Source organism: Callithrix jacchus, chromosome 16 (genome assembly GCF_049354715.1).
Source record: "Callithrix jacchus isolate 240 chromosome 16, calJac240_pri, whole genome shotgun sequence".
NCBI lineage: Eukaryota > Metazoa > Chordata > Mammalia > Primates > Cebidae > Callithrix > Callithrix jacchus.
This window is the reverse complement of record NC_133517.1, coordinates 93,949,246-93,973,101: the sequence shown is the minus strand read 5'-3', so window position 1 is coordinate 93,973,101 and position 23,856 is coordinate 93,949,246. Positions and strand designations below refer to the sequence as shown.

At 44.0% G+C, this 23,856-nt stretch overlaps 1 protein-coding gene and 1 pseudogene across 5 annotated transcripts in view; one reads left to right on the top strand and one right to left on the bottom strand.

Moving 5' to 3' along the window:
• The window catches only part of LOC118148341 (uncharacterized), a 111,353-nt gene that overhangs the window by 60,673 nt on the left and 26,824 nt on the right, over positions 1-23,856 (top strand). For 2 of the 5 annotated variants that reach the window (XR_013528177.1, XM_078353428.1), the window contains one exon: positions 18,146-18,200. The exons of 2 other annotated variants lie outside the window; for them this stretch is intronic. Coding sequence is in view for 1 of the 3 variants with exons in the window: in XM_078353428.1 (XP_078209554.1) it covers positions 18,146-18,200 (55 nt within the window). In the remaining 2 variants the exon portion in view is untranslated. Of the gene's footprint in view, positions 1-2,785; positions 5,005-18,145; positions 18,201-23,856 lie in introns of those variants that run through there. One more of the 5 variants, XR_013528178.1, reaches the window with a different exon arrangement.
• LOC100391173 (mitotic spindle assembly checkpoint protein MAD1 pseudogene) lies at positions 14,364-17,560 on the bottom strand (annotated as a pseudogene).

The window sequence follows — 23,856 nt, the reverse complement described above, 5'->3', positions numbered from 1 at the left end:
ACAAAATCAAACAAACTTCATTATTTAAAAGACAAGCATGGACACCTATCTAGTTTCAATAGTAAACATATTAAAGGAGATTTAAGAACATTTTTTTCTAGAACATACCCTACATGTCTTTCTCTGCTACTCTTAATAAATTATCAGCCCAGCTGTATCAGATTTCAAACAGTGGCAGGTGTTCATGTGACCAGGACGCTTTGGCACAGCAAGAAGTGAGTTAAATACACAGTCCCTGACCCTCTCCCTTCCCCTTCCCCATTTAAATTCCAATAGAAAACTCTGATAGGAACTTTGTAATGACTACACTGGAAGCATAGTAGTACCTGAACACCACAGGCTGCTCCTGCTTAAGCTTCCAGTTTCTTCTCAATGCCAATGAACTCTGCTAATCATGCCCTTCTAGAGTTTCTATGAGTCGGCCACCTTTCTATCCCCCTAAACCTGAATCAGTCATTAAAACCAGCCTTGGCCCAGGAGCAGTGGCTAACGCCTATAATCCCAGCACTTTGGGAGGCCAAAGTGCTGGGTGAATCACTTGAGCCCAGGAGTTTGAGACCAACCTGGGCAATGTAGTGAGACCTCATCTCTATTTTTATAAAGAAATTAAAATGTATATATTTTTTTAAAAAATGGGCTTGGGCCTGGTGCAGTGGTTCTGGGCTCTAAATCCCAAAACTTTGGGAGGCCAGAGTAGGACGATTGCTTGAGCCCAGGAGTTCAAGACCAGCTTGGGCAACATAGAGGGACTCTGCCTCTTAATAAATAAATAAATAAAAATTTAAAAATTAGCAAGGTGGCACATACCTGTGGTCTCAGTTACTCAGGAGGCTGAGGGAGGATTGCTTGAGCCTGGGAGGTCGAGGCTGCAGTAAGCCATGATTGAGTTATTGCCTTCCAGTCTGAACCACAGAGTAAGACCCTGTCTCAAAATATAAACCAAAAGAAAACAAAAACAGGCTTGTATTTGGCCTTCAAACAAGAAAACCTATTCATCCTTTATCCCACCATTCTCTGGTTTTTGAGTTGCTGTGGAAGGCATCTCTGCTCTTCATCAAGCATCACATACTTCCACTGTAGCCTTCAGTTCTTCTCTACATATATTACGTTCTTGAAGAATCCGTCAATTCCTTCTGCCTTTTATAGATAAATCAAAAGCTATACCCTTAGCTTGTGTGAGCCAACCCTTTTTTCTCAATGTTCTGATAAACATTTCTGAGTAGATACGTGCTACTAAACTTCACATCTACTAGCACTCTTTCTGTTCCTATATTCTAGGAATCATGTTCTTTCATTCAACAAAGTTTCAGAAAAGAAATACCATGTCTTCCTCCCTTCCCTCATATTTCATTAGTCACTAAATTCTAACATGAAATTACTGCTTTTTATTTTCATGGCCACCATACTCCCTGAGACCCTTATCCCCTTATGCTTGGAGTAACTCAGTGGCCTCCAGTCTCTCTCTCCTCCAACCCAGTTGGAGAAACCAGGCAAAAATATCCCTTTGTTTCGTCACTGTCTTTTAAGGAATACTAAATTTAAAAATATCTCCTTTTGGATAATCCCACACTTTGATCAGATCCTCAAGAGACAAAAGACAATCCAAGTTACCCAAGCCATTTACTCCCTATTAAATGCCAGGGTTAGAACACTTTTAAGACTTCACACACAGGATTTTTCAATGCCCTGCCCAAAGGCAGGAATCTTCCACAAATGGACCAATAGACAAAGCATCTCTGAGCTCCAAGCAGCCATTATTCACTCACGATTTGATTAAAGTGGCTGGTCCTAACTACTAAATTTTGTAGTTACTCATTCAAAGAGGGGAGAGAGGTGTTTTGATCCTCTCTCTCTCTCTCTCTCTCTTTCTTTCTTTTTGAAATGGAATCTCACTCTTGCATAGGCTGGAGTGCAGTGGCATGATCTCAGCTCACTGAGACCTCCACCTCCTGGGTTCATGAGATTCTCCTGCCTTAGCCTCCTGAGTAGCTGGGATTACAGGTACCTGCCACCACACCTGCCTAAATTTTTTTTGGATTTTTAGTAGAGACAGTGTTTTACCATGTTGGCTGGTCTCAAACTCCTGACCTCAGGTGATCTGCCTGCTTGGGCTCCCCAAGTGCTTGAATTACAGACATGAGTCACTGCACCCAGCCTCTGATCCTTTTCTTTCTTTCCCTGGAGCAAAAAGTGGATGAAATTTAATTACAAACTTTGCCTAATGCAGTTATCACCTCCACACTTAAAATTCCATTATAAACGTCCTGTGCTGAATTTCAAATAATTTATGTGCATATTCTATCCTAAAGGAAGACTGTGCTTCATGACTTTGTTCCATGAGTACAACATAGAAAGGAGAGGAAAGTAACTGTACAGTGAAGAAACTTGACAAACACTACTTCAGCCAGGTGATCAGTGTCAATATCAACAGTCAGAAATCATGTTGATGGCATATACCCTTGATATGATGTGGTAAAAATGGTGCTTTGCCTCTGTGATCTTCCCAAAAATCCATATCCCCAGTATATATGTAAGAATCACATCAAACAACTTCCAACAGAGGGGTGCTTACAACATACCTGACCAGAATGCCTCAAAATTGTTAAGGTCATCAAAAACAAGGAAAGACTGAGAAACCGTGACAGAGGAGGATGAGGACACATGATGGTTAAACGTGAGATCCTAGATGGGATCCTGGAACAGAAAAAAGAAATTAGGTAGAAACTAAGGAAATCTGAATAAACTAAAACTTGAATGAATAATATATGTGTATTTTTTTTCTCAGACAGGATCTTACTCTGTCACCCAGGCTAGAGTGCAGTGGAGCTATCTTGGCTCACTGCAACCACCACCGCCAAGTGAAGTGATCCTCCCACCTCAGCATCCAGAGTAGCTGGGACTACAGACATGTACCACCATGCCTGGCTAATTTTTGTATTTTTAGTAGAGACAGGGTTTCACCACATTGGCAAGGCTGGTCTTGAACTCTTGACCTCAAGTGATCCACCCTTCTTGGCTTCCAGAATGCTGAGATTACACTTTTCATGAGACACTGTGCCCAGCTTCGTTTTGTTTTGTTTTGTTGAGACCAAGTCTCGCTGCGACGTCCAGGCTGGGGTACAACGGCGTGATCTCAGCTCACTGCAACTTCTCTTTCCCAGGTTCAAGTGATTCTTCTGCCTCAGCCTCCTGAGTAGCTGGGACTACAGGTGTGCACCATCTGCCTAGCTAATGTTTGGATTTTTAGTAGAGATGGGGTTTCAACATTTTGGATCACTCCTGTCCTCAAGTGATCCATCTGCCTCAGCCTCCCAAAGTGCTGGGATTACAGGTGTGAGCCACTGTGCCTGGCCTCATTTTGGTTTTAATTACACATCCCTGATGATTAGTGATATTGAGCATTTTTTTCATATATCTGTTAGCCATTTGTATGTCTTCTTTTGAGAAATGTCTATTCAGGTTCTTTGTCCATTTTTTAATCAAGTTGTTTTCATGCATTTGAGTTGTTTGAGTTCCTTATATATTTAAGAGATGTTATTAATCTCTTAATATGTACTTAACAATTAATTATAAAAATTACAAGTTATGGCTGGGCACAGTGGCTCTCACCTGTAATCCCAGCTTTTGGGAGGCCGAGGTGGGCAGATCATCCGAGGTCAGGAGTTCGAGACCAGCCTGGTCAACGTGGCGAAATCCCATCTCTACTAATAATACAAAAATTAGCCAGGTGTGGTGGTTGGTGCCTGTAATCCCAGCTACTCAGAAGGCTGAGGCAGGAGAATTGCTTGATCCTGGGAGGTAAAGGTTGCAGTGAGCAGAGATCGCACCATTGCACTCTAGCCTGGCCACAGAGCGAGATTCTATCTCAAAAAAACAAAACAAAACAAAATTACAAATTATTTATTTATTTATTTTGGACAGAATCTCACTCTGTCTCCCAGGTTGGACTGCATTGTCATGATCTCAGTTCACTGCAGCCTCCACCTCCTAGGCTCAGGTGATCCTCCCACCTCAGCCTCCCGAGTAGCTGGGATTACAGGCACACACCACAACGCCTGGCTAATTTTTGTATTTTTAGTAGAGATGGGGTGTCACTATGTTGCTCAGGCTAGTCTTGAACTCCTGACCTCAAGTGATCCTTCTGCCTTGGCCTCCCAAAGTGCTGGGGTTACAGGCATGAGCCACCATCCCTGGCCAAATCTTAATATTTTTTGTAGGGAATTAAAGAGTTAAATTTTGCAGCCTTTTAATTGGATTGGAGGGATGACAGTACTGACCTCTCAACCTGCCTAGCCATCTCCATCCCTCCTTCTTCATCTTCATCTTCCTACCACCTCTCTTAAAAAGCTGTCTGTGCCTGGGCTTCTATCACCTGTTCATCCTTTGGCTACAATATCTGGCTGTTCCTTCTTCTGAGGATGATTTCTGTTTGTTTCAGTTCTTCTCATATTGCGTCAATTTAAAATATGTGTGTATCTTCTGCACATAGACAGTAAATGTTTACCTAATGTTTTTATTTAAATAAGTTGACTTTTAGAAACCTAAATACACCTGTGTCTTTATTATATCACTTCATGTCACTTGCATTTTATTAATGTAAAATGCATTTGTTTTGGAAAGGAAACTGTCACCACTTTAAGTGGATAACACATTTCCTGCTAACTATAAAGATCAGTAGTACAATAAAGACAAAGAATGCCATTAAATTTCAACTAGATAACAGTGCCAACTATAGGCCTTGAGCCCAAGACTGTATTTTGTTAAGGAAAAAACATAATAACTCTTATTAAATTCATGATTAATCTGAGGCAATATTTAATAAACAGTTGCTTTATGTTTCTGCTTTTGTTGTTGAATGAATAATGGCTTAATTGTAAAAGCTTAGCTTCAGATTCCTTGTTTTGATAGCTGGGGTTTTCAATATTTGTCAACCAGCTTATTGTTATGGTTATTGCTTTTTGTTTACATTGTTTTAATTAAAATTTTTCTCATCAGAAAAAAAAAGAGTAGCAAGTGAGAAATCTTAAAGGCAAAATAGTATGTAACAGAGACTTCCTTCTCGAAGTAATCAGAAAAGGGTTAAAAGGAAATTTAAAAGGTGCTAAGGCCCCCTACAGGATGGGGAATGGGGTGAGGGGATGTTGTGCCCCTCCCAGCTTGGCAGATGATGGATGGAGCATGCTGGGGACAGTGACAGCATGTGGCAAGTCTAAATCTTACAACAACAGGAAATGCTAAGCAATACACATCTGATTTAAATCATTCAAAAATCACAAGCACATAGGAGACTCCTGACCTCAAGTGATCTGCCCACCTCAGTCTCCCAAAATGCTGGGATTACAGATGTGAGCCACCATGCCTGGCTAATTCTGCATTTTTAATAAGCTGGTGGTGCCAGGTGTCTGGTCCATGGACCACACTTTGGATGAGAAGGATCTATCCTAGCCTGTCCCAGAAACAGACAGGGAAAAATCTTGTTCCTGTGTCTTTGATTTCTCTTACAAACAGATCAAAGATGTCACAGAACCAATGTGGCTCTTATCTGGACTTCTTAAGCAACCTCAGTGGACTGGAAATCACTCTCCAGGAAAACAAATGGTTTTGAATACCTGCCTTAACATCAATCTGTTAAGACTTTCTGTGTTCACTGAAGCAATGAAAGAATAATTACAGCTTTCTCCTTTCACATTTCCATTTCTTGGAGACAGTTTTTGAGGAGAGTGTATAACCTCTGTTGGTTAACGGCCTTGAAATTGTGTGTGGATTAACAATTAGTCTGAGTCCAGAGACGGGAAATGCTCTCCTGATTGGCTCACGTTGCACCCCAGGAATTAACTTGAAGGGATAGACTGTCTTTCCAGGTAGGTGAGGAATGCTCTGGAATCTGTCAGCCTGAGTCTTCTGAAACCCCTTTTGGGTAAAACTGAAAAGGGAAACACACAACCAGAGCCCATGCTGACATTTTATCCCTAACTTCTCCACCTTTTTATTTTATATTTTGAGATGGAGTTTCACTCTGTCACCCAGGCTAGAGTGCAGTAGTGTAATCTAGGCTCACTATAACCTCTGCCTGCAACCTCTGTCTCCCATGTTCAAGTGATTCTCCTGCCTCAGCCTCCCGAGTAGCTGGGGATTACAGGCACACACTACCACACCTGGTTAATTTTTGTATTTTTAGTAGAGACAGGGTTTTGCTATGTTGGCCAGGCTCATCTCAACCTGACCTCAAGCGATCTGCCCATCTCAGCCTCCCAAAATGCTGGTATTACAGGTGTGGGCCACTGCACCTGGCCACTTCTCCACTTTTTGCTATTAGATTAATAATGTCTTCACCTATTTCAGTTAGGATGAAATATTAAAAATATGTTTGACTTTTAAATACTTTCATCTGCCAATTACCTGCAGGTTGCCAAGTGTTTATCACTCTAAACTTACTTATTATTGAGATCTGCCTGATCTCATATAAAATCTTAAACTTAAGAAAAAGAACTTAAAGTAAAATTTTTTTTTTAAAAAAGAAAAACTTTAAAAAGTACTGATGTTACCCTGATGCCTGGTCTCAGAGATTATGATTACTTGGTCTAAACACTAGGATTTTTTTTTGAGCTGGAGTCTCACCCTGTCACCAGGCCAGAGTGCAGTGGTGCGATCTCGGCTCACTGCAACCTCTGCCTCCCAGGCTCAATCGATTTTCCTGCCTCAGCCTCCTGAGTAGCTGGGGCTACAGGTGTGCGCCACCACGCCCAGCCAATTTTTTTTGAATTTTAGTAGAGATGAGGTTTCACCATGTTGGCCAGGTGGGTCTCAATCTCTTGATCTCATGATCTGCCCGCCTTGGCCTCCCAAAGTGCTGGGCAACCGTGCCTGGCTGGATTTTTTTTTTTTTTTTTTTTGAAACAGAGTCTCTGTTGCCAGGCTAGAGTGCAGTGACACTATCTTGGCTCACTGCAACCTCCAACTCCCAGGTTCAAGGGATTCTTCTGCTTCAGCCTCCCAAGTAGCTGGGACTATAGGCATGCGCCACCACACCCAGTTAATTTTTGTACTTTTAGTAGAGACAGGGTTTCACCATGTTGGCCAGGATGGTCTCGATCTCTTAACCTTTTGATCTGCCCTCCTGGGCCTCCCAAAGTGCTGGGATTACAGGCTGAGCCACTGCACCTGGCCAACACTAGAATTTTTGAAAGCTCTCTAATATTTATTACTGGGCTCTGCCTAATTTTATATAAGATTATGTGACTGCACATAAGAATCAGTCAGGGAACTTTGAAAAAACACTGATGCTCAGGCCCTATTCCCAGAGATTCTCATTCAATTGATCTGGGTGGGGCTTAGGAATTGCAAGTTTTTTAAAGCTGTGTATATAAAATCTTATATAAGATTAGGCAGATCCCAATAATAAATATAAGACTTATATTGATATATTTTGCCATATATTATATTACATAATATATAATATTGATATTTAATCTTCTATTGAATAAAAATATGCATGGACCTTAAATATGTTAAAATGATACTAATGGGTTCTATGGAAAAAAGTTTTACTTCCTATTTCCTTGTCCCTGGAAATAGAAGGTGAAAAGTCATCTCAAGGAAATAATCTTATTGTAGCCCTAATTTGCATAGGAGAAAAGTCTTCTTCTCTTAAGTGTAGGGTGTCTACCTTTGAGATTTGAGTAATCTGACAGTGACTGAAAGCTGGTAACTCTACCCCAAATTTCACCCTGCAGCTGAAAGCCCATACAGAATGGAGGTCCCAGGAGGTCACAAAACCATAGTAGTTAATGGTATATGGAGAGTGGGGTGGCTTTAAAGGGCTAAGGACACTCAGCTGGAAACACTCCTGGATTAGTGCATGTCCAATCAGGTATCAGCCTTTTTTTTTTTTTTTTTTGAGATGGAGTCTCACTCTGTCAGCCAGGCTGGAGTACAGTGTGGCATGATCTCTGCTCACTGTAGCCTCCATCTCCTGGGTTCATGCTTTATGTCTCTATAGAATTGAGGAAGAAGATTTTTGTGGCCAGAAGCTTGGGTGCTGGTTTCGTGGGGACCAACTTGCAGCTGGCTCTTTTGCTTTTTCACCTGACTCTCAGTTTCCTCATCTGCTAGATGGGTTTCTCAGTCTTGGCTACACATAAGAATTGGTCAGAGAACTCTGAAAAGACACCAATGCTCAAGCCCTACTTCCAGAGATTCTAATTCACTTGACCAGGGTGGGGCTTAGGCATTGCAAATTTTTAAAAGCTGTGTAAGCCAGATTTCTCCAAGGCTTTGCTATCCCAATGTGGTCCCTGGACCAGCAGAATTGGCTCCACCTGGGAGCTTGTAAAACTGCAGCCTCTCAGGCCCTTCCCCAGACCCACTGAATCAGCATCTGGGTTTTAACAAGACCCCTGCCCACCACCAGCTGATTCATGTCCACATTAAAATTTGGAAAGCTCTGCTCCAAGCTTCCCGTTCTCTCTAACAGAGTAGTTTTGTGACCTCTGTTCCTTCCTTCCTGGGCCACCAGGTGATTGTAGTAATCAGTTTCCATGAACCAAGGTTTACCCCACACTGGAAAATTGGCTCTCAGTTTGTGGCTGAACAGGATATTGGAATATACCATTGCAAAGTCTTATAAGAAGTTCGTTCAGTGATAGTTAATTACACAGTAATTTGGAAGAACATCAAGTCATGTTAGAGTTGTTTTACCTACAGTCCAGAAGCAAAAAAAAAAAAAAAAAGATATTGAGGTCTTAACCTACAGCCGATTCTGAAACATTCTGTACTTTGCAAAAACCACAAGTCAGGCAAGCCATCCAGTTTACATTTAAAGCGGTCATACTGCAGAGAAGCTGCTCATGAAAATCGCCTGGGAAGATTTTAAAAATTCTGATGTGTAGGCCCCCAACACAGGCCAAATCAATCAGCATCTTGGTAGTTTTTTAAGCTCCCAAGGTGATTCTAATTATTTATTTATTTATTTATTTTAATTTTAATTTTAATTTTTGATTGCATTTTAGGTTTTGGGGTACATGTGCAGAGCATGCAATACAGTTGCATAGGTACACACATGGCAGTGTGTTTTGTTTGCTTTCTCCCCTTCACCCACATTTGGCATTTCTCCCCAGGCTATCCCTCCCCACCACCCCCTCCCACTGGCCCTTTTCCCCCCAATAGATCCCAGTGTTTAGTACTCCCCTCTCTGTGTCCATGTGTTCTCATTTTTCATCACCCGCCTATGAGTGAGAATATGCGGTGTTTCATTTTCTGTTCTTGTGTCAGTTTGCTGAGGATGACGTTCTCCAGATTCATCCATGTCCCTACAAACGACACAAACTCATCATTTCTGATTGCTGCATAATATTCCATGGTGTATATGTGCCACATTTTCCCAATCCAGTCTATCATCAATGGGCATGTGGGTTGATTCCAGGTCTTTGCTATTGTAAACAGTGCTGCAATGAACATTCATGTGCATGTGTCCTTATAGTAGAACGATTTATAGTCCTTTGGAAATATACCCAGTAATGGGATTGCTGGGTCAAATGGAATTTCTATTTCTAATGCCTTGAGGAATCGCCACACTGTCTTCCACAATGGTTGAACTAATTTACACTCCCACCAACAGTGTATAAGTGTTCCTTTTTCTCCACATCGTCTCCAGCATCTGTTGTCTCCAGATTTTTTAATGATCGCCATTCTAACTGGCGTGAGATGGTATCTCAATGTGGTTTTGATTTGCATCTCTCTGATGACCAGTGATGATGAGCATTTTTTCATATGATTGTTGGCCTCATATATGTCTTCTTTCGTAAAGTGTCTGGTCTTATCCTTTGCCCATTTTTGAATGGGCTTGTTTGTTTTTTTCCTGTAAATCTGTTTGAGTTCTTTGTAAATTCTGGAAATCAGCCCTTTGTCAGATGGGTAAACTGCAAAAATTTTTCCCATTCTGTTGGTTGCCAATTCACTCTAGAGACTGTTTCTTTTGCTGTGCAGAAGCTGTGGAGTTTCATTAGGTCCCATTTGTCTATTTTGGCTTTTGTTGCCAATGCTTTTGTTGCCAATGCTTTTGGTGTTTTGTTCATGAAGTCCTTGCCTACTCCTATGTCCTGGATGGTTTTGCTTAGATTTCCTTCTAGGGTTTTTATGGTGCCAGGTCTTATGTTTAAGTCTTTAATCCATCTGGAGTTAATTTTGGTGTAAGGTGTCAGGAAGGGGTCCAGTTTCTGCTTTCTGCACATGGCTAGCCAGTTTTCCCAGCACCATTTGTTGAACAGGGAATCCTTTCCCCATTGCTTGTTTTTGTCAGGTTTATCAAAGATTGTATGGTTGTAGATATGTTGTGTTGCCTCCGATGCCTCTGTTCTGTTCCATTGGTCTATATCTCTGTTTTGGTACCAGTACCATGCTGTTTCGATTACTGTAGCCTTGTAGTATAGTTTGAAATCCGGTAGTGTGATGCCCCCTGCTGTGTTCTTTTTGCTTAGAATTGACTTGGCTATGCGGGCTCTCTTTTGGTTCCATATGAAGTTCATGGTTGTTTTTTCCAGTTCTGTGAAGAAAGTCAATGGTAGCTTGATGGGGATAGCATTGATTCTGTAAATTACTTTGGGCAGTATAGCCATTTTTACGATATCAATTCTTCCTAACCATGAACATGGAATGTTTCTCCATCTGTTTGTGTCCTCTCTGATTTCATTGAGCAGTGGTTTGTAGTTTTCCTTGAAGAGGTCTCTTACGTTCCTTGTGAGTTGTATTCCAAGGTATTTTATTCTTTTTGTAGCAATTGTGAATGGCAGTTCATTCTTGATTTGGCTCTCTTTCAGTCTGTTATTGGTGTAGAGGAAGGCTTGTGATTTTTGCACATTGATTTTATATTCTGAGACTTTGCTGAAGTTGTTTATCAGTTTCAGGAGTTTTTGGGCTGAGGCGATGGGGTCTTCTAGGTATACTATCATGTCATCTGCAAATAGAGACAATTTGGCTTCCACCTTTCCTATTTGAATACCCTTTATTTCTTTTTCTTGCCTGATTGCTGGCTAGAACTTCCAGTACTATATTGAATAGGAGTGGTGACAGAGGGCATCCTTGTCTAGTGCCGGATTTCAAAGGGAATGCTTTCAGTTTTTGCCCATTCCGTATGATATTGGCTGTTGGTTTGTCATAAATAGCTTTTATTACTTTGAGATATGTTCCATCGATACCGAGTTTATTGAGGGTTTTTAGCATAAAGGGCTGTTGAATTTTGTCAAAGGGCTTCTCTGCGTCAATTGAGATAATCATGTGGTTTTTGTTTTTGGTTCTGTTTATGTGGTGAATTACATTCATAGACTTGCGTATGTTGAACCAGCCTTGCATCCCCCGGATGAATCCTACTTGATCATGATGAATAAGTTTTTTGATTTGCTGTTGCAATCGGCTTGCCAATATTTTATTGAAGATTTTTGCATCTATGTTCATCATGGATATTGGCCTGAAGTTTTCTTTTCTTGTTAGGTCTCTGCCTGGTTTTGGTATCAGGATGATATTGGTTTCATAGAATGATTTGGGAAGGATTCCTTCTTTTTGGATTATTTGGAATAGTTTCAGAAGAAATGGTACCAGCTCCTCTTTGTGTGTCTGGTAGAATTCGGCTGTGAACCCCTCTGGACCTGGGCTTTTTTTGTGTGGTAGGCTCTTAATTGCTGCCTCAACTTCTGCCCTTGTTATTGGTCTATTCATAGTTTCAGCTTCCTCCTGGTTTAGGCTTGGGAGGACACAGGAGTCCAGGAACTTATCCATTTCTTCCAGGTTTACTAGTTTATGTGCATAGAGTTGTTTGTAATATTCTCTGATGATGGTTTGAATGTCTGTGGAATCTGTGGTGATTTCCCCTTTATCATTTTTTATTGCATCTATTTGGTTGTTCTCTCTTTTCTTTTTAATCAATCTGGCTAGTGGTCTGTCTATTTTGTTGATCTTTTCAAAAAACCAGCTCTTGGATTTATTGATTTTTTGAAGGGTTTTTCGTGTCTCAATCTCCTTCAGTTCAGCTCTGATCTTAGTTATTTCTTGTCTTCTGCTAGGTTTTGAGTTTTTTTGATCTTACTCCTCTAGCTCTTTCAATTTCGATGATAGGGTGTCAATTTTGGATCTCTCCATTCTTCTCATATGGGCACTTATTGCTATATACTTTCCTCTAGAGACTGCTTTAAATGTGTCCCAAAGATTCTGGCATGTTGTGTCTTTGTTCTCATTGGTTTCGAAGAACTTCTTTATTTCTGCCTTCATTTCATTGTTTATCCAGTCAACATTCAAGAGCCAGTTGTTCAGTTTCCATGAAGCTGTGCGGTTCTGGGTTGGTTTCTGAATTCTGAGTTCTAACTTGATTGCACTATGGTCTGAGAGGCTGTTTGTTATGATTTCAGTTGTTTTGCATTTGCTGAGCAGTGCTTTACTTCCAATTATGTGGTCAATTTTAGAGTAGGTGTGATGTGGTGCTGAGAAGAATGTATATTCTGTGGATTTGGGGTGGAGAGTTCTGTAAATGTCTATCAGGTTTGCTTGTTCCAGGTCTGAGTTCAAGCCATGGATATCCTTGTTGATTTTCTGTCTGGTTGATCTGTCTAATATTGACAGTGGAGTGTTAAAGTCTCCCACTATTATTGTGTGGGAGTCTAAGTCCTTTTGTAAGTCGTTAAGAACTTGCCTTATGTATCTGGGTGCTCCTGTATTGGGTCCATATATGTTTAGGATCGTTAGCTCTTCTTGTTGTATCGATCCTTTTACCATTATGTAATGGCCTTCTTTGTCTCTTTTGATCTTTGTTGCTTTAAAGTCTATTTTATCAGAGATGAGAATTGCAACTCCTGCTTTTTTTTTTCTCTCCATTTGCTTGGTAAATCTTCCTCCATCCCTTTATTTTGAGCCTTTGTGTATCGTTGCATGTGAGATGGGTTTCCTGGATACAGCACACTGATGGGTTTTGGATTTTTATCCAATTTGCCAGTCTGTGTCTTTTGATTGGTGCATTTAGTCCATTTACATTTAGGGTTAATATTGTTATGTGTGAATTTGATACTGCCATTTTGATGCTAGCTGGCTGTTTTGCCCGTTAGTTGTTGTAGATTCTTCATTATGTTGATGCTCTTTAGCGTTTAGTGTGATTTTGGAATGGCTGGTACTGGTTATTCCTTTCTATGTGTAGTGCCTCTTTCAGGAGCTCTTGTAAAGCAGGCCTGGTGGTGACAAAATCTCCGAGTACTTGCTTGTTCGCAAAGGATTTTATTTTTCCTTCACTTCTGAAGCTCAGTTTGGCTGGATATGAAATTCTGGGTTGAAAATTCTTTTCTTTAAGGATGTTGAATATTGGCCCCCACTCTCTTCTGGCTTGTAGAGTTTCTGCCGAGAGATCTGCTGTGAGTCTGATGGGCTTCCCTTTGTGGGTGACCCGACCTTTCTCTCTGGCTGCCCTTAGTATTTTCTCCTTTATTTCAACCTTGTTGAATCTGACGATTATGTGCCTTGGGGTTGCTCTTCTTGTGGAATATCTTTGTGTTGTTCTCTGTATTTCCTGTAATTGAGTCTTGGCCTGTCTTGCTAGGTGGGGAAAATTTTCCTGGATAATGTCCTGAAGAGTATTTTTCAGCTGGGATTCATTCTCTTTGTCACATTCTGGTACGCCTATCAAACGTAGGTTAGGTCTCTTCACATAGTCCCACATTTCTTGGAGACTTTGTTCATTTCTTTTTGCGCTTTTTTCTCTGATCTTGGTTTCTCGTTTTATTTCATTGAGTTGATCTTCGACTTCTGATATTCTTTCTTCTGCTTGGTCAGTTCGGCTATTGAAACTTGTGCATGCTTCGCGAAGTTCTCATATTGTGTTTTTCAGCTCCTTTAATTCATTCATATTCCTCTCTAAGTTATCCATTCTTGTTATCATTTCCTTGAATCTTTTTTCATATCTTTTTTCAAGGTTCTTAGTTTCTTTGCATTGATTTAAAACATGTTCTTTTAGCTCACAAAAGTTTCTCATTATCCACCTTCTGAAGTCTAATTCCGTCATTTCCTCACAGTCATTCTCCGTCCAGCTTTGTTCCCTTGCTGGTGAGGAGTTTTGGTCCTTTCTAGGAGGCGAGGTGTTCTGGTTTCGGGTGTTTTCCTCCTTTTTGCGCTGGTTTCTTCCCATCTTTGTGGATTTATCCACCTGTCGTCTGTGTAGTTGCTGACTTTTCGATTGGGTCTCTGAATGGACACCCAGGTTGTTGATGATGAAGTATTTCTGTTACTTGGTTTTCCTTCTACCAGTCTAGCCCCTTCACTGTATGACTGCAGAGGTCCACTCCAGGCCCTGCTTGTCTGGGGTGCACCTCTAGCAGCTGTGGCACAGTGAGGGATGCTACCAGTTTCTTTTTCTGCTATCTTTGTCCTAGAATGATGCCTGCCAAATGTCAGTCTTTTGGATATAGAGGGGTCAGGGAGCTGCTTGAGGAGACAGTCTGTACTTTATAGGAGCTCAATTGCTGAGCTGTGAGCTCTATTGTTCATTCAGGGCTGTTAGGCTGCTATGTTTAATTCTTCTGCAACAGAACTCATTAAAAAAAACCTTTTTTTTTCCCAGCTGCTCTTTCTTAAAGGGTTGGGCTTTAATTTTGAGTGTCTGCTGTGCTGTCCTGCCCAGGTAGGAGGCAGTCTAGTCACTATTTGCCTGCCAAGGCTCTGCCCTGCTAGTGTGAGGTTCGCCCTGTTGCTGCAGGCTCTGCCCTTCTGCTGCGGTCTCTGCCCTGCTGCCACGTGCTACGCCCTGCGGCGGAGTCTCTCTATTGTACCGGGTTGCCTTGGCAACGGCAGGCTGCATCAGCAATGGGCGTGTACCTCAGTAGGGGCTGATTGCCTCGGTAATGGCATATGCCCCTCCCCCACTGAGTTGTGCTTTAAGGGAACCTCCTCACCAGGAGCATTTGGAATTGCTGTTTTGTTTGTCGTACCGTGCTACCCCAAACGCTGTGTCCCTGGGATTTTCTGGGCTGGCTCACTGTCCAAGTCCCGTTCAGTCTCAAGTTCAGCCCTCTCAGGTCTCAGTTTGCCGGTTCAACAGGGCACCTGTAACAGTGGGCTTTTGTATGGAGCACTGTGGAGCGCCTCTGCGCTCCGGTGTGGGCCGCAGTTTCACTGGCTGCCGGCTACACCAGCCAAAACCTCTGCCTGGCGTCCTGCGTCTCTTTTATACCTGGGAATTTCCCCGTACTGTGGGCAACTAAGATCCGTCTGGAAATGCGTCCCCGACTCACCCTCTCCGCGCATCCAGCGAGAGCTTCAATCCTGGGTTGTTCTCACAGTGCCATCTTGAGTCCTCTCCTTTATTTATTTTTTATTTTTATTTATTTATTTATTTTTGTCTGCAAGGTAAGAGTTTATTTCACAAGGTGTGAAGCCAGGGCCAGCGGTGGACCCACACTCACCAGGCTCTGGGATGTAGGGGGTTTGCGTGTGGGAGGGTGCGGCTACCCAGCAGGATGTCCGATGTGTGTTGGTCCCAGCATGTCTGTCAGTTGTGCCGCTGGCCTGGAGAGGCAGGACGTGCACCCAGCCTATGGCTGTAGGGCAGGAGACCTGCAGGGCAGGCCAAGCACAGTGGCTGCACTCCCGAGGCTGCAGACTAGGCCATGGTCTGGAGACTGAAGAGCTCTAGGATAAGCCAGCTGAGGAAGGTGGGGATGCTGTCCTGGTGCTGCAGGTGCACCTCGATGAACTTGCCCACTGTACACGATAACTCTGTCTCCAGCAGCTTCGTCTTGGAACCCAAGGGGCTGGTGGCCTTGAAGGTAAGGCAGTTGCCCTGGTGCTCGGCATACAGCGAGGCCAGGTACTGGTTCTCCGTAGTGATGTCGATCTCGTAGCCAGTGAGCTTGCAGCAGGCCTTGCAAAACTCATGGATCTTGGTCTGGAAAACCTCCTTGAGCTGCTGGTTCTTCAGTTCGACGCTCTCCACCTGCTTCATCAGCTCTGTCACAGGCTCAGATGACGGCAGACTCCTGGCAGCGGCGTTAAGTTTAGCTGGGACGGTGCCTCCCGCACAGTCACTTGCACTCCGCCTGCAGCTGGTTGTGGTCCTCGCGCAGGTGCTGTCTGGCCACACTGGCAGGGTTCAGGCTCATGTGCAGCAGTTTGGTCTTGCTCTGGTCGTAGTGGCCCCACAGCGTGCACCTATCCAGCTGTGCCTCCAACGTCCTCTTTTTCTCCTCTAGCCAACTCCACTCTCCCTCCAGCTCCTTGACCTTCAACCTGAGCGTGTCCATCTCCTCCCTGGAAAACAGGAAGCTCTGGAGAGCTGGACTAAGACTTTAGCATCTTCAGCTCCGTCTCCAGCATGTCTGTTCTTTGTTCCTGGCCTCCCAGCTCCTCCAGGGCCTGCGACAGCTGAGCCTCCATCTCAGCGCTGTGGCTGTGCACCTTCTGCACCATGTCCTTGGCCTCCCGCATGCATGTGCCGGGTCAGCTAGGGCAAGTACTTGCCCGGAGTCAGCTCGCTGTCATAGAAGCCCAGGATGGCCCGAATGCCGTCCCGTTCTTTAGTGAGCAGCAGGACCCATTTCTGGAGCCTCTAGGCCAGTGTTTCATGGGTCTTGCACTTCTTCCTTTCCTCCTGCAGCTGCTGCCTGGCCTTCTCCAGCCCCCAGGCATTGCCTGTGATGGTGCTGTTCTTGTTCTGCAAGGCAAGCTTCCTCTGTTGCAGCTCCACCATGCATCTAGAAAGGTCTGGAGTCCTGACTCTCAGGCCTGTGGTCTGGTCCAGTCTCTCTCAGTTTTACAGCTTGGCCAGCAGCCTCTCATTCTCCTGCTCGAAGCCAACCAGTGTCCCCTGCATCTTCTCCTGGCACCCCAGCTTCCTCTGCAGCCCTTCCGGCTCCTCCTGGAGCAGCCCATTGGTCTCTCTCATCTGACTGCAGGCACCTGCTCTCCTCCTGCAGCTGTTCCAGCCTAGGGAGTCACACCGGCTCAGACTTTACAACTGCAGCATCCTGCTCTTGCAGGGACAGCTTCTGCTCCAGACCCTTAATCCGCTGCTTGTGGTCTGCTCTCACTTCCTGGTTGGCCTGGAGTTCCTGGATTTTCTGGCCAGCTTCCTGCCATTTTTTGTGCTCCAGGTCCAGCTGCTCCTGCAGCTACTGTTTCTCTAACTCCAGGCACTTCACCTGCATCTCCTGGTCCATCATGCTCCACTGCAATTCCGAGATCCTCCCCTTCAGCGCATTGATAGTCTTGCCAGCCTGGGCCAGGCTGTCCTCTTTCTCGAGCAGCCTCTTGCTCGTGATGCCCAGGCTATACTGACACTGCCTGTTGGCTCCAGCTGCTCCTGCATCTTTTAACCTCCGCCTGGGCCTCCCGCTCCTGAAGCTGCAGGCTGCGCGTCAGGAGCTCCTGGCTGTGGTGGACTTCGTGCTGCTCGCTCTGCTAGTACTGCATCTGCAGAGAACCTGGGGCCGAGGTGGGAATGATCCAGTCCAGACCCTCCCTCCACACGCTGAGAGATGAAGTTGTTCAAAGCTTGCAGGGTGGATATAATGGTGGTGTTTTCCCGCAGGTTTTCCATGGTTGCTTTCGCGATTAGGAGACTGTCCCACACTGGCTGTCTGCAAGCTGGAGCCCAGGGGGGCCAGTGGTGTAATTCTCAGTCCGAGGGGCAGGGTAGAGTATAATCAAGGGCTCTGTGTTGGTAAAATCAGCAAGGACTGCAGAAATTCAGAGGAAGGAAAAATTGGTGCCGGCTGGAATAGGACAGAGAAGCTTCCCAAAAAAGATGATGGATGGAGGGGGGAAGGAGGGTCCTGGAGGAGACAAATAATTTATATAATGTCCTTATCGCTATTTAATACATAGAATACTATTTGATACTTTTACCAGGCACTGTCTGATTTCCATATATTGTCTTATTTACTCCACTCAACAACATAAGGTAAAAACTACAATTATCCCCATTCTGTAAATGATGATTACTGAGGCACAGAGAAGTTAGATAATTTGCTCAAGGTCACAGTGCACATAAGTGACAGAGGAAGGGTTTGAACCTGGTCTGTATGCCTCCCAAGGCTATACATGTACTATACTACCACAATACTGAGTATTCGCCACATTATGTTGAATGTCTACTTAACACTCACTAAATGTGTGTCTGCAGGCGCTTCCCTAGCGTTCTACATTGTCTCCTTTAATCCTCAAGGCCACCCTTTCAGGTAAGCAGTGCGATTATTTTCAAGTTCTGGATAAGGAAGTGTGGGCCTAGAGGGGTAAAGTAGCTTGCCTGAGGTCTGGGTTGCCAGATAAAATACTAGACACCCAGATAAATGTACTAAGTAACAAATAATATCTTAGTAGAAATACTGTATGGGATGTACTCATATTAAATTCATTGTTTATCTGCCATTCAGATTTAAAAAGGTATCCAGTTTGCATTTGTTTGTCTTTGCTAAATTTGGCAGTCTTACCAGGGTTACCCTGCAAATCGAGGGTTGAATCAGGTGCTCTGACCCAGGGCCCACACTCGTAACCACTGCATTGGAGATTGGCTGGAGATGAAGTGTCAGCACTAATGCCGGCATGTGTGGGAGGAAGTAAGAGGACCTTGGCTCCTAGGATTTCAGCTTAGATCCAGGAGGCCTGAGCAGTAGTGGACCCTTCCCCTCCCTTCCCCTCCCTTTCCCTCTCTTCCCCTCCCTTCTCCTCCCCTCCCTTTCCCTTCCTTCCACTCTCTTCCCCTCTCCTCCCTTCCCCTCTCTTCCCCTCCCCTTCCCACCCTTCCCTTCCCCTGCTCTCCCCTCCCTCCCCCTCCCTTCTTCTCTCCTTCCCTCCCCTCCCCTGCTCTCTCTTCCCGTCTCCTCCCCTGCTTTCCCCTGCTTTCTTGGTGCTGCTACCCCACAGGCTGGTGGTAAAAGAGTTAAAGGCCCTGGGCTACGCAGTCCCAACCTTTAGTAATAAGTGCTTGGTTCTGACGCCAAGAACAGAAGGAAGAGGAAAACAGGAAAAAATGAGTCAGTATGGGATCTGCAAACACTAGCACATGTACATCTTTCTGTATAAATCGCAGGACCTCCCGCAGGGGTAGATGCCTATACCTACAAAATGATCACAGAAATCTGTAGCAAAACCACAGCAGCTGCAGTTATGTGACCATCTTGTGGGTTGCTATTAGCAAGAGAACTAGAACAAGGTCTGGGAGCCTTTAGACCAGTCAGCTAATGTAGACCCAGGGCCCATCAACCATGTGGCTGTGCAGCCAGTGTCGAATACAGAAGCAGGAGACCTGAGAAACTGGCACCTCCAAGGTAAATGTTGCCTTCAGCTCCAACGCTTCGGTGTGGAAATCTGGCTTGGCATAGCAAGCAGCAGGGCACTGCAGCTGCAGAAACAAACCTTCCTGTGGTTAAAGGGGGTGAGCACTTATATAATTGAACATCAAGCAAAAACAGAACATATCTGAGAGCTTAATGAGACGAGTGTTCTACTCAGGAACAAGCAAGAAGAATTAGCAATAAGAAGCAGAAGCAGAGAAATATTCCCTGTTGTGGAGGAACAGGGATTCATTAAAGAATTCACAGCATAAAAAGGTACGCATACACATTCATGCCTGACAAAGCTATGCAGTGCATTGTATAGTTTATATTTACTAGTATTTTTAAGAGTTATTTTTATTGTTTTTCTTTATTTTCTAAAGGCTTGAGTGAAAGAATCTGATATACACACCCTGTGAAGTGCTGAGTTGTGTCCCAAAGATGCCAAGCATTGTCAGCCTAGATCTTTATTTGAAAATTTATGTATGAATGTATTTTTTGAGACAGTCTCACTCGGTTGCCCAGGATGGAGTGCAGTGGCTGATCTTGGCTCACTACAACCTCCACCTCCCAGGTTCAAGCGATTCTCCTGCCTCAGCCTCTCAAGCAGCTGGGATTACAGGCATGCACTACGATGCACAGCTAATTTTTTTGTATTTTTGGTAGAGACAGGGTTTCACAATATTGGCCAGTCTGGAGTCTTGAACTCCTGACCTTGTGATCCAGCTGCCTCAGCCTCCGAAGTGCTGGGATTACAAGTATGAACTGCCACACCCGGCTCTATTTACCTAATTTTGAGACAGAGTCTCTCTCAGTAACCTAGGCTGGAATACAGTGGTGTGATCTCAGCTCACTGCAACCTCCACCTTCCAAGTTCAAGTGGTTCTCCTGCCTCTGCCTCCTGAGTAGCTGGCATCAGAGGCATGCACCACCATGCCTGGATAATTTTGTATTTTTTTTTAGTAAAGATGGGGTTTTTCCATGTTGGTCAGGCTGGTCTTGAACTCCTGGCCTCAAGTGATCCACCTGCCTCAGCCTCCCAAAGTGCTGGGATTCCTGGCATGAACCACCACACCCAGCCTGAAAATTTATTAACTAGTCATTTTACTCCCAGTCTCTCTGCCTTTTAATTAATCCTCTATACTGCCACTAGAGTATATTTCTTTTCTTTTGTGAGACAGGGTCTCACTCTGTCACCCAGGCTGAGTGCAGTGGCAAAATCTTGGCTCACTGCAGCCTCAACCTCCCTGGCTCAGGTGATCCGCCCACCTCAGTCTCCCCGGTAGCTGGGACTACAGGTGGGCACCACCATGTCTGGCTAGACTTTAATTTTTGTCTTTTGTAGAGACGGGGGTTTCACCATGTTGCCCAGGCTGGTCTCAAACTCCTGGGCTCAGGCGATCCTCCCACCTTGGTCTCCCAAAGTGCTGAGACTACAGGCATGAGGCACTATGCTTGGCCTAGAGTTACTTTTTTAAAACACGGATTGTTTAGATTGTAATCAGTTGCATAGAACATAAAATTACAAAAGTTCAATGCCTTTTGTGATCTATTTCCAAACCGTTTTCCAAATGCGTCTTACATAACCTGTTTCTTCCATCACAGGCTATGCCTGCTTTTCTCCTCGTGGATATCTGGTTTAGACTGTGCATGCTTCTCTATTTTCGTCTCTTCCAGCACCTCTCACACACTATGTGGAACAATAGCCAATTTATTGCCAGATGTTTTCAGTCCTCCATGCCTTTGGATGGGCTGTTCTCTTATCTGGTCTCCTTATGGTGTGCTGGAGCTGCTCTCACTAGTTCATGCACATCTAGTCCCAACTCAGTATTCAATCACATCATGTTGGTAGCTTGAGATCTGCAGTAGGAGTATTTACACCATGGAAATTGGCAAATGATACACATCACAGCTTTGTCCCCCTCCTGTTCAACTGAATGCCAGTTGAACATTCACCAGCACACCATTTTCATCTCCAGCTCTTTGCTTGAAAGATTCCTACTTATCCTCCAAGACAGAGTGCTTCTCTGTGAAGCTTTCTCAGACTACCGCAGAGGAACAGGGAAAAGGCAATTCCTTTGTGTTAAGCATCTGGGCTGGGTGCTTTACATACATAATTCTCAAACCTCTATTAAAGTGGTTGCATCATATTGTAAGTATCTGTGATTGTCTCTCTGCTAAGTTCTAAGAGCAAAGATTGCAATCTATATTAATCTTTAAAACCCTACATGCCTTCAAGGTATCTTCTTAATAGTGGGTTCTTAGTGAATGTCAGTGTTTAATTAAGCAGGAACTAGGAGGAAAAACTACATTGCTTTGTTTCATCTGTCTCTATCCTCCCAGAGAGCACCCCTTACACCATAAGGAATGCTGAACATTTTCCCAAGGTCATCTGATGGGTGGCAAGAAAAAACTACAATAAACCCATTCATACCAAGGTATTAACAGTGTAATACTTCTGGAGTTTTTACAGATGTAAAGGAGACTGTAGGAACAGATGTATAAAGATGAAAATTTTAGGTCTGTGGAAGCCATGAGAGAAAGGCATGTTGGTAAAAGGGGCTTTTCAGTGACCACTATTTTTTTTTTTGAGACAGTCTCACTCTGTCATCCAGGCTGGTGTGCAGTGGTGTGATCACAGCTCCCTGCAGGCTTGATTTCCCAGGCTCAAGTGACCCTCCCACCTCAGACACCCAGGCATATGCCGCCATACCTAGCTACCTTTTTTTTTATTTTTAGTAGAGATGAGGTCTTGCTATGATGCCCGGACTAGGTGACCACTCTTTTAAACCTGTGAAGTAGAGGAGGAACTTAGCATAGTACTGGTCCTGAAATATGGAATTTATTTATTTGAGTCTGAATCTCCCTCTGTCACCCAGGCTGGAGTGCAGTGATGCAATCTTGGCTTACTGCAACCTCCACATCCCAGGTTCAAGTGATTCTCTTGCCTCAGCCTCCTGAGTAGCTGGAACTACAGGTGTGTGCCACCACGCCTGGCTAATTTTTGTATTTTTAGTAGAGACAGGGTTTCACCATGTTGGCCAGGCTGGTCTCGAACTCCTGACCTCAGGTGATCTGGTCGCCTCGGCCTCCCAAAGTGCTGAGATTACAGGTGTGAGCCACTGCGCCTGGCCATATTTTCTTAAATATGCCTTTGTCTTTTTACTGTTTTAGTGTATGCACTATAAATTTTATTTCTTGCTATTTTTTCTCAGTAGTGTATTTAAAGCACTAAAGTTCTTGCTGTGCATGCATTTCATTGGTTGTTTTTGTCACTGCACAAGATTCCATAGTGTGCAATACACCCATATTATTCATCCTTTCCACCACCTGCAGACACCAAGGTTGGTAGCAAATAGTCGCATGTACTGGATAATCATTTGAATATTTCATCTATAGCCAATAAATAATAAACTTGGCCAACCGTAGCCAGCTGCCCTAATGAAGTCCTAGCAATGATGAAGAGTGAATTTTAAAAGCAGCAGCCTTCAGATAATTTGCTAGAGCAGAAGCTGAAAATCACTTAGCTCAACCCAAATCTGCCATCTAAAACTCATCTTTATGCAGTTTTCAAAATGGTGCTCTTGACATTAAAGTATGACTGTTAAAACATTTTCCTTTTTTGAGACGGAGTTTCACTCTTGTTGCCGAGGCTGGATTGCAATGGTGCGATCTTGGCTCGCTGCAGCATCTGCCTCCCAGGTTTAAGCGATTCTCCTGCCTCCGCCTCCCAAGTAGCTGGGATTACAGGTGTGAGCAACCACACCCAGCTAATTTTTGTGTTTTTAGTAGAGACGGGGTTTCACCATGTTAGCCAGACTGGTCAGGATAACATTGGCCTCCCAAAGTGTTCAGCCCACGTTGGCCTCCCAAAGTGTTGAGATTACAGGCATGAGCCACTGCGCCCAGCAAAGCATTTTCTTTAAAATGCAGAAAGGAATAGAAATAATTACTGACCTACGGCTAGTGGCCTTGAGCTGGGACTCAGGCAGTCTGTCCAGTTGAGCAGGTCAGGGAAGGAAGTGGGATTGGCATAAGGCCCAACAAGTCTCCTGGAAGGCTCCTAAGGAGACACGTTGAGCTTCTCTCAGTTACCCACCCCCAGGACCATGTACTTGCTGTTTAGAGGGCTAACCAAAGTATTTAATGCTAGGAATTCCAGACTCCAGGTAGTAAGTAGGGAAGAGAATTATGGCAATTTGGGGAGTCAAGGGGAATGTCAGATTCAGAAGAAACAGCTAATGGTATTGAACAGGAAGTTTCATAGAGTCCAAGAACTTCTGAGCAACAGAGGAAACTCTTCCAGGTAATGAAAGTACTTGGAACTCAACTTGGAAGTTCTTCACTTCCTTAAGAGTGTGTGATTGTGAAAACCCTTTTAATACTCTCCTGCGGTTCAGGTGGACAGTGGAGACCTGTGTTTCCAGGCAAAGGGGAGGACAGGACACCTCGTAGAAGCCTGAGCTGTGAAAAATAGGTATTGAAAAAGAAGACATTTCTTTAAATTTTTTTTAAGACAGTGTCTTGCTTTGTTGCCCAGGCTGGAAAGCAATGGCATGAT